Source organism: Talaromyces proteolyticus (assembly GCF_021365285.1).
Source record: "Talaromyces proteolyticus strain PMI_201 chromosome Unknown BGW36scaffold_3, whole genome shotgun sequence".
In the NCBI taxonomy this organism is placed as follows: domain Eukaryota; kingdom Fungi; phylum Ascomycota; class Eurotiomycetes; order Eurotiales; family Trichocomaceae; genus Talaromyces; species Talaromyces proteolyticus.
The window spans coordinates 565,688-576,373 of NW_025764279.1; the positions used below are offsets into that span (position 1 = coordinate 565,688).

The following is a 10,686-nucleotide window of genomic DNA, read 5'->3' on the forward strand; positions in this document are numbered from 1 at the left end:
AACAAGTCTGTAAATCAAAAGCAGCAAGGAGAAGAGGAAAAGAATATGCAGGAGAAAAAATGCAAGACAAAAGACAGAAAAACTCCAGAAATGCTTACAGATTCAAGCAAAAACTCCACACCTCATGTTTTGTACCGTCTTCAACCCAACGCCTTTTAGCCTCCCTAATTCACTGAGATTTCTTACTCGCACCCGTGCAGCTTCCTTGTCGCCGCTGTCCATCTCACACAGGCAGTCGACAATCGCTTCGGCTTTCTTAGCACCAACGCCCTTTAGTAACTTGATTTGACCCACGTCTCTGGAATTGATGACAGATAGTAGATGAGCTGTGCGTGGAGATTGGATCTCCTCACCAGACCTGTTTTCGTCCGCATATATCCTGTCATCAAGATTCGATGCGACTGTTTTCGATGTGGCAATTACCCGTTTCCGCTTGAGGCCTGTATGGGAGTCATCATAGTCATCATCTGAATCATCGTGCTCAGCGTTTTGGTATTCATCATCACTGGTATCCATCACGTTCTGAGTTCGAGCTATCTTCGTTGGCTTTTTGATTGAAAGGATGCTTCCACGGCCTGCCATTTGAACTTTGGCAGGAGATGGAGGCTTCGGGCACAGTTTCTCTTCGAGAGCAGATATCTTGGAGGCGAGCTTTTCGTTGCGCGGGAAGAATGGCAATGCAAGTTTATACATCCTCAAGGCGGACGAATATTCTCCCCTTCCGTGATGCTGCTTCGCCATGAGGAGGTAGGATAAACCTTCAGCCCGAGCATCCTCAGTTCCTTCAATCTTTCGCTCGAGAACTTCTAGACGGCGCTGGACCGCCTCGTTAATCTGTTCCATCTGCGCCTGATGTCTGGATGATTCGTCAATTGCTCTGGCGGCGAGGATCTGTTCCACCTTCCTTTCAACCATTTCCTCGATTCTCTCAGCTTGAACGGTGTGTGTTTCTTTTGTCATCAGTCTCTCTGAGTCTCTTAGAACTTTGGATGGAAGGCGGCTGGACACATCGGAATTTCGCTTAAGAGGAGATGACCGTCTAGGCTTCTCAGATTTCAGTGATATTGCATGTGGTTTCGATGACTGTTTATCAGAATATACGTAGAACGCCTTGGTCGGTTTCTTCTCATCGGATGCAGCCTGGTCTTTATTCACGGTCACATTTACATTAACGGAAGAAGCTAGGGGTCGCAGAGGTTGTCGTTGAGTGCCACCTGTGACTGACGTTCGTGCTGCCGGTCTTGCAGGGCCCTTAAACATGGGCTCATTCTCGATCTCCCGGATTTCAATTTTCTTCGTTCGGTTGGCGAAGTTGAGTGAGCTAATCGTATCTAGATGGTAAGATCGCACCGAGGCAAGATTTAAAATCATGAGCGTCAGACCATTGTTTTGTCCTAGTGACAATATACGCGTCATCTTTGCCTCCCTATAAGGAATACGGGACTGTTTTTTGCTGATAGCTTCTACACATTGAGCGAGCACGAAGAGACTCTTGTTGATGCTTGCAGACTCCACCATTCGTTCCTTACCATTCTCTGTTCGTCGGTTATCTTCTGACCCGGCCAAATCAATGGCTGATGCCATGGTAACTCTGGTTTTATCCCCATTTGTGGTGACCAATTTCACGCAGAGAATAGCATGCGAACGTGACGAGTGAGCGTTCAACTACCAGAGTTAGCAGAGGGTCCTTTTATGTGACGAGGAAGTTGTTACCTTCGTCGCAGAGGTTGATCTATTCGCATTGGCCTGGTCGTAAAGACTTTCGAAATCTTTCAAATTCGCACATGGTCTTTCGGTCAAGCCAACAACAACGGTTTTGCCTCCATTGTCTCTAAGCGGTAACCCAGCATGTGTCCTCTTCTCAAGAGGCTCGAAAAGGTCGTAAACTTTGTCATTGTATATCTCATAATAGCTCATCAAGACCTCAGCCTTACTGGCTCCACTAGAGTCCTTTTCGATTTTCCGGCTGCGACGATATATGGCGCTTAAGAGACGAGGAATAACACCACGCTCCTGAAGACTTTTACCGCCTCTCATGGTATGTGTTTTCCCCGTGCCAGTAACTCCGTACGCGAATATCGTGACATCGAATCCATTGAACAAATGCTTAACTGTTGGAGCGACTGTATCAAAGTCAGTGCGAAAGCCAAAGCATAAGTATTCTCTACACTAACCCTCTGCGTCAAAAAGTTCTTGTTGCGTTGATTCGCCTCCATAGACAGCATTAAACTGAAAGGTATATTGCTCGCCCTCATTCTTCGGGTTCGGGATCCTAACCAGAGTGTCCTGGTCTTTCAATGCAGCAGCTTTGCTATCTGGAGAGCCTTTTTTCGTCTTGCCTGTTTCGGTCACGGCTGAGCCTGGACGAACAATGACATCCAACTCGCGTTCGGACTTCCAAAGGGGTCGGATGCGAGCAACAACGCGGACACTCATGGTTCAACAAAAGAAGGAATGAAAAGGAAAAAAAGAGAAAGAAAGCAAAAATAAGAAATTCTTATTCGCTTAAAAACAGGCTCATTGAGAAGAGAACACCGCCAAAACCGCAATTCAGGACCAAAGAAAGCCGCACAGGGAAATACGAAAAGCGTTCAGGTTGGTGGAGGAGGAAGTGCTAGCTGGAGTCGATATGTTGATAGCTGACTTCTCGGCTGGCGGGCATGCGCGGTTGCCACAGCAACAAAAAGGCGGAGGGTCAACCATTAACCATTAGTTAACTATTTTTATATTATTGCCACCATATGGAGTTATATTTTAATCTATAGAATTAGCATATATAAGTGGTAAATATGAGGGCCCGGTCATAAAATGGATTTGTGGTGTCAACTAATAATTAATATCTAACCCTAGTTTATAGCTAATATATTAGTAAATCTAGTTATTTATAATTACCTAGATAACATCGGTTTTTTCTTTGCAAATTACTAAGCTTTGAAAAAAAAAAAACACGAAAACATTAGAAAGAAACAAAATACCGTTAGTAGGAATGAAGACGCTTGTTAAAAGAAGTCTTCTACTCATGTTCCTTAATCTGTTTCTCGCACCAATCTCACAACTCTCTACCCTTTCCATTCTCAATTGCCTGGTGAATATCCTTCCTCGGATTCCGTGTCTGGATTCTCTCCCACGGAATGATGGACGCACCTGGTATCTTCTCCGTAATCTCTGGGCTCAAGCCGGCATATAGTTCGGTATACCCTCTCAGCTTAGGCGGGTGAAGGATGAGATTTCGGACGAAGAACATCATCAATCTGGGCTGGATGTCATAGATGTACGTATCCAATTTTCCCAGGTTCTGTACTACGCTGAGGATGCCATCCTTGCCATAGCGCGCTTTGCCGTCTCGTCGGCCAAAATCCAGTTGACTGCCTTGGAAGTTGCGTAGTTGACATGTGCGTCATTGGTACCCCCTTTCTCTATGCCCTTCAGCTTGTAGCCGCCTTTAGGAGATCTCGCTTCCATCAACCAGGAGCTGGACCAAACAATGCGAACTGAATTCTTGGGGGAATCGCTGCCGCTGCCTGCAGTTTGGGAGGAGAAGCTGAGTCAAGAGAAGCGGCCCGATAACATTGATTCCCATGTGTGCCTCAATGCCCTGCTTAGTCTTCGAGCCTACCGGCACAGCACCAACACTGGCATTGTTCCATAGGATTTCAAGGCGTGACTCCTGCTCCGAAAACGTTTTAGCGGCGCTGCGGACGATATTCAAGTCATCGACGTCAAGATGAAGGAACTTGAGACGCGGTGCTGGAGGGGTCGGCCGCGGTCACACTCGTGATAGCTTCTTCGGCGCGGGATCTGGAACGGCTCGCCATGTAGATCATTGCACCAGATGGGTAGAGCATCTTGATGAGCTCGAGTCCAACACCCTGGTTACCACCCGTGACGATGAACACCAGACCGGCCTGGGAGTTGACATCTTTCTCGGTAAAGGTCGGTGCAGGCGGCCAGAACTGCGTCACTATCGATCATAGTGCCATGGCGTATAATTGAATTGGTGTATATATATAGATAGTTTTGGTCTGTTGAAGGTGAAAGGTGCAGTAAATGAAAGAAAGCTTAGACAATAAGATTAATACTCTTCGGGGGAACGGCGAAGGAAGACTGACATACTCTACAGGGAGTGTATTAGTGTATTTTATTAGAATTCCGACAATTATTGCATACGGTGTTGAAAATAGCTATTTAATTTAGAATCACAGGTTGGCTAACCATGAATTAATAACCTATAAAACATTTCTACTCACCCCCGTCCGAATATTCAGTCCGTATTTTGTTTACGATATTTAGATCACTACCATAATACTACAGTGTGTGTAATTATTTTTATACTACTTCAATTACAAGCCGAATAACACCCCTAGACTGACGACTTCATCGAGATATGCATGCGACTTCATATTTCTCAGTTGTATTTCCTGCACTCACTGGCGAGAGCGTCTCTGTCCGAGTCCCTGCTATCAGACATCCTCAATACTGATATATTACTAATCATATGTGCTATAAGTGCCTATTCCAGCTTCAGTCTATACTCGATAAGTCTCAAAAGTTAATGGCCGTGTCGATGTTAGTATGGTTTCTTGCAGGAAATGTGGCTGTGTGATATTTTTGGTTGGTTTGCTGCAGTGATTCTCTACTTATTCATACAATTTTGAAATGGGTGTTTTTTGCAGTTACATCGTGTCTATTGTACTCACGCCCTATGTATATGAAGTGAAACCCGGCCTATTAGTAATTAGTTACATCCAGCTGAACCACGCCTTACTGTACATCACACATAGTCATGTAGATCCAAATAATGAAAGAATCAGTGTTCGGCTACGTGCCGGCCAATAATGGGCACAAATTACCACGTGATGGGGCATCTATCTTTAGTAGTAGATGCAATGCTGCTCTCTGCTCTCTCATTTGAGACCCACACAACCCCAGCCCTACAGCAGGTGGTGTAAGACAAGATCTCGGACAATATAATGAACATGATTGCGGCGACCAACCCTGTATTATCCTCTCTGGACATCAACGGTCCGTCGCAAAAGTTAGCTGGAAGAGGCATAGCCGGATAGCCAAGATAGAAATGACGCGCGGGCTGATGGTTCCACCTTGCAGAGCAAACGCTGGCTCAAGAAGTGGGAGTAATATCCCTGTTGGGCCATCACTTGTGGCACTGCCCATTGCCCAATAGTTACTGCAGCACACAGTGGGGGAAGACGAGCTGAGCGCGGTAGAGGAGAGACTAGGAGTGACGTCGGCTCGGTGTTAGGATTGATTAATAACACAGTGCGGACGGAACCCGCACCACGCGCTAACCACATGCGGCGGGCTAGTTGCCTACTTTGGTCATATAGAGTACAGTCTGGTCTTGTTGATTTCTAACTTACGAATAATGTCGTGCAGCTGTGGTTTGATAGTTACTCTATCTAGACTGTTACATCCAGGTTTGTGGCGTCAAACGTCGTATCTTGCAGGTAGCATCTGGGTTACGAGGTTGGAGAAAATGGGGCATAGAAAGAAGTATACGATTGCAAAGACAACAGCCCTGTAGCCACATCCCTGTTCTATAGAGGTATAAACAGATGTATTGCTGACAAATTGTACCTCTGCATTGAGTGTACATGTACGAGAAACGTCTATAGGATAAAAAAAGACAGTACAGTACTATATACATATAAGACATGACAAAACCCTCCAGCCTCAACACCAACCCCATACATGTGGCAGTAACTATAACCCAAAATCATGATATTATAACCAAACTATTAAGTCTTCAGTCCGTAGGAGTACTTTTGTTTGTCCATGAGGGAGATATCTAAAGCGGCTCCTCAGTGTAGGCATTCAGGTCGAGGTTATCATCCGAAGGTAGACTCACGTCAGACCATGGAATCGAAGACACACTCGAGACAGTCGGGGACTGCGACTGGGAATGCGAATGCGAATGAACCGACGAGCTCATCATCGATGGTATCCCCAGCGCCTGTGTCGTAGCGCGACATGTTCCTGACTGGCGGTGGAAATTACGAGCCGTAGATCGCGTAAAGAGACGGCCACAGTCTTGACATCGAAACATCTTCGCATTGCCCTCCTTTTCTCGAAGATGGCGGCGGTAGTTACCCAGTGACGAAAATCTTCGCCCGTCGCAGTTGTGATTCCAACATCTAATGTCAAGCGGGTCTGATTTCTTTTTTCGGTGTTTTGCTTCATGTTGTTGCTTGTGCTTTCGTTGGGAATCTGTGTTTCTCGGCTGTATATTGGAGGTAGAGGTAGGGGTTTGAGTAGAATAGAATGGAGAGAGTGAAGCAGGGTATTGATAGTTTCTGAAGCTCAGTTGCTGGAGCTCTGGCGACAATGAAGGCCAGAAAAGCGCGTCAGGCGGAGCACATGAGGTCAACGATTGTTGTACGTCTGTATGAGGTGGAGGAGAAGGGTTGAATGGCATATGATTATTTAGACCACGATCTAAATCTACCATTCCAGGTATGAAAAGGCTACCTAGATCCCAGTTTTCACTTGCAAGCCCTTCTGCTGAGGCAGAAAGTTGTCCTTGTGTAACGTTCATAGTCATTCCCGGGCAAAGATAGAGGAGGAGCAAGGGTCTTTCAACAGCATACGAGGGTAAGACAAGAGTGTAAGGTGCAGAAGACGGCAGTAGTAGATAGAGGGATCAAGGATAGCCGGGACCGGCACTTGGTTATTAATACCATATCAAGGCCATAAACATCCTCGCCAAGACCGTGGAGACATATATAACGGTCTAGTATTTGTCCCAAAAATTAGGAACATGACCTGGCACGGATCTACACGTGCACACACAGTATGAAACACCACAGCTAATAAGGTCGAATAAGGTAAAAGCCATGGGAAATCATGGAATGCGCCTTGCATTCGACTGCGTGTGTCTGGACCCTTGAATTTTAGCTTGGGCGCTAGACTCGACATGTAGAATTGTGGCACAGACGTTGTGTTGGGGGCTAGCATTTAGTGTTGGCAAGTTTGTATGGGCGCGTAGAGCAAACACTAGAGGCGAGAAGTCATTCACGGTGGGCTCCTAGCTGAAATTGCATGGTTCGACGCTAGGAACAAATGAGCGAGTCAGCGTGTCTGTATAAGACCAGGATGATTAAAGAGGTTGATAGACCCGCCCCCAGAAACCATTGGCTTGCTCCATCTCGTTAATCGTATACTTTCGGGCTCCACCTGTCCGTTGCGGTAAAATATGCGGTAAATGCGCGGCAAAGCCGGAAACGGAGGGTCGTTAGGGCTACCGCAGGCCCGTTCCCACGTTGCTTGTCGACACCCGACAGTCGCCATCCCCTTCTGATTGCCGTGACATATTGTTAGCTGGCTGGTGGATAAACCGACAGCCCAACCATGGACGGTTGTATCCTGTTGTACCGTGAAGCGGTGAAATGTCAGACGGTGTCTTGATGTTCTATTCGGAGAGTGGCTATACACCACCCTCCGTTCCATTCGGAATTTCCGAAGTTACAGTTTGTAAACACTTGGGACCATCAGCTGATGCCTGACAGGTTGTAACGAAATTAACCGCCAGCTTCGACGTCATCCTAGGCGTCAAGTTTCTATAAGATGGGATGGAGTAGTATACGAATGCAGTTATCTACACCTTCCCGAACCCGAGCGTCCGACTGCCCCCGCTTCTAGCTCTTCTAACCCTCGCAACGATATCAAAACCAACAAGTAACTAATAGGTGGCAGAGCCTAGGACTGGATCCCAACCCGCTGAGCAATCAAGAAGTTCACCCACTGATATAGTTGTTGGTCTTTGGCTGGTGCACTTATGCAGCGGTGGGTCTACTCTAGACCCGCCTAGGTAATTCGGTCACCGGCCGGTAGACGCCGTTTTGTACAATATTATATTCCCCATCATCGGCTTTGCTGCAGATAGGGACGAAACTAAAGGGACATACAAAGAAATTTTCAGACGACAGTTTCCAACACAGCAAAAATGTCAGTTTACAAACTGTCAATCCCATAATACGAAGAAGTTTATTCCAATACTACTTACAAACTGTGCGCGCAAGAATAGATGAAGCGACGGAAGAGAGTGCCATTGCATTCGTCAGGAGACTCATCGTGCCACAAACCAACACATGGGTTCAAAGCGACCAACAGGTTGCCAGCTACATCATCCCCTCTCAATCGTCAGACTTTATACCCCGTTAACACAGGATGCCCCTCCAGGCTCGTGTGGACGCTAAGCTTCATGTCTATACCTATCATTACCAACCTTATTCTGCATGCTATTGCAAATTCTGGCGCCGGGAATGCTATTTGAAAGCCAGGCTCTGTCTAGCGGCGACAGAAGGGCAGCAATAAGGTGGCTGTGACTTTTAGAGAGATTAATACAAATTTCCAAATATAGTAGTTCATAGTCGCCGTTCTGATTCTATACCGTTTCCTTGGGTAGAGCAACAACTGCTACGCTGACTCTAGGTGTTGATCCCATTTCATCTCCACTTGCATAAAATCATTGAGGTGAGCCGAGCCGACTGCGGCTTTGTATTAACACCCCCCCCCCTTATTAAACTATACACAGCATTCTATAATAAAACACAACATAAGGCAACATAAGGCAACATAAGGGTTTGGCTGATTTTTAAACACTTTTGCGCTAAGAGTCATTCTTCAAGTGGCAACATGCAGAAACAGTGTCTTATACGTCCCAACATTTCGGAAAAATTCGATGCACATGCAATCGGCTTCTAAACTACACGTGGATCTGCCAGTGAGTGAGGAGCATAACTGTGACAAGAAATCCTATTGCCACGTGTGTCCCCGATCCTCCCAGGGGCCAGCGGTAAAGAAGGAATCCAGGGTCTGTGAAACGGTATGGTAGCCATCTGATCTGATGCATGTTGGTTTCCTTGGTGTTTGCTTTAAGCGCCGAGGGTGCTTCCTTGCATGCTTGAATTGTTCTGTTATTATATTAGGCCTAAACCCTTGGAAGTGTCTAGGGATGCTGTTTGGCCTCGCATCAATTGCTGATCACGACTGGATCTGCAAAATCATGGCTCATGGTTGGCTCCCTCGTCTATAAGCTCACCAAGTACGACACAATGCGGACTCTCGGGGACAAGATTGGCCCGTTCGGAAACTAATGAGTCCGGTTGGTAACTAGGGTTTATTTCTGGCACCTCGCTATTCTACTAGAAACTTGGTAGAAGTAATTAGAAGCTGTCTGTGTCGTAATCCCTTGCAGATCCACTCCGGAAAGTGCGGCCGCCATGTTCAACGGCCGGCTTTAAACAACCCTTGCCCGTGGGAAAGTATTCCAAATAATCGGAAGATTAAGATTTTCATTCAGTATTTAGGGTTTGACCGTCGCTTCGGTCTGGGTAACTTTGATTTTGAAACTCTCGCATGCATCTCCCATTTGGACATTCGCAATATTCCGGACCGTGTGGGGGGAGATAATTCCCCACTGAAGTACAATGGGGTGTAGATAGTAGATACGTCTTGAGGACTGACCCCGTTGAAGGAAATAGTCAAGGTCTAAGAGTTAAGACTGATCTAATGACGAGATTGAACATGGCTGTGCTCTTTCTGACTCAGTCGCTTGACCTTCAGAATAGATCATACTAATATAAAGCGCTGAAGAGTCACAAGTTCCAATTAATCAATAGAAGCTAAGCTAGGGGCGGCTGGACTAGATTTATTGGAGCAAAATGAAATATTATTCAAATATATAGTTACATGCCGCACGGCTTCCGGCATCAAAAAGGGACTTTTCGTCAGGGTTTTTCATCGGTCCAATTAGAGATCTTGAAATGGCGTTGGGATGGCCCGGTCCATGCATTGACTCACGCCACAACGCCCTTCTGAAGGACGCGCGCGCGATCTTTGACATGGGGCATTGGATCCTGAGTAATAACCTAATTTAGTTAAAAGCTTTGTGGCTTAGCAATCTAGAAATACCACCAGCTTCGGCCACACTCCGAGACTTGCTACGCAATGAAATTCTAATACAACGCTCGAGGAAGGTTATCATCAAGTTTGGTAAGATAAACCAGTTTGAACTCGAACAAACTAAACAAGTGTAAGTGGGTGGGGCAATAACTATCATTTTATGTTCTTTTCATGGAATGCCAACTTTTCGAGTTAATAATACTGGGCGACAAGCATTAATGGGAGCTTATTCTTAGACAACGCTTTGTTTTGGAAATCTGTAGGAGCAGAGCCTTGCACAAACATTCATTTTCACTAATATAGACACAGACTTAAACATGGTAAGTAAATTGCATTGATACCTTCAGATGAGTGAGCTACGTGACTGCGCTACTTGGAGAAGTCAGGGCTTTAGGGTTAGGGCTAGCGTCCCGATTGGGCGTGAATTTTCCTACAGCACAGAGTCTTCCTTTTAGCATATTTACTACTACTATTCGCAGATTACGATGCATTTAGCATCTGGGAAAACATTCCACCCAATGGCCAACGACGCACGAACAGTCAAAATCAATGCTTCTAAATATGGAAAGCCATCGAATGAGCCAGCCCCTACAGGCAACGACGTATTAACCCAGCAACATCCAGAGCAATACCTCTCCCTGCCTTAGCCGTGGTTGAGGCGGAGCTGTTTGAGTCCGAATCTAAGCACCTGTCGCTCACCAACAGGAATAAGTTAGATTGAGGTCGAGAATCAAGGGAAAACCCAACACTGACGAGATAGACGAG

At 46.1% G+C, this 10,686-nt stretch overlaps 3 protein-coding genes across 3 annotated transcripts; all 3 read right to left on the reverse strand.

Annotated features, from left to right (window-relative positions):
- Nucleotides 1-102: 102 nt before the first annotated feature.
- Nucleotides 103-2,436, reverse strand: BGW36DRAFT_424004 (kinesin family protein; the record flags this gene model as incomplete). Its single annotated transcript, XM_046219909.1, has 3 exons — nt 103-1,665; nt 1,714-2,123; nt 2,175-2,436. 3 exons carry the CDS (start codon nt 2,434-2,436, stop codon nt 103-105), a joined length of 2,235 nt encoding a protein of 744 aa, XP_046075077.1.
- Nucleotides 2,437-3,049: 613 nt separating this feature from the next.
- BGW36DRAFT_394529 (uncharacterized protein) lies at nt 3,050-4,237 on the reverse strand (the record flags this gene model as incomplete). Its single annotated transcript, XM_046217923.1, has 5 exons — nt 3,050-3,251; nt 3,305-3,498; nt 3,569-3,747; nt 3,773-3,961; nt 4,213-4,237. 5 exons carry the CDS (start codon nt 4,235-4,237, stop codon nt 3,050-3,052), a joined length of 789 nt encoding a protein of 262 aa, XP_046075078.1.
- A 1,140-nt stretch (nt 4,238-5,377) lies between these two features.
- BGW36DRAFT_103081 (uncharacterized protein) lies at nt 5,378-6,800 on the reverse strand. The gene has a single exon (XM_046209177.1). It carries the CDS (start codon nt 6,557-6,559, stop codon nt 5,807-5,809), a length of 753 nt encoding a protein of 250 aa, XP_046075079.1. The 5' UTR covers nt 6,560-6,800; the 3' UTR covers nt 5,378-5,806.
- Nucleotides 6,801-10,686: the final 3,886 nt, after the last annotated feature.

What these genes read in the sequence shown, in the direction of transcription:
- BGW36DRAFT_103081 (XM_046209177.1), bottom strand. Translation starts at nt 6,559, where the DNA reads ATGACTATGAACGTTACACAAGGACAACTTTCTGCCTCAGCAGAAGGG.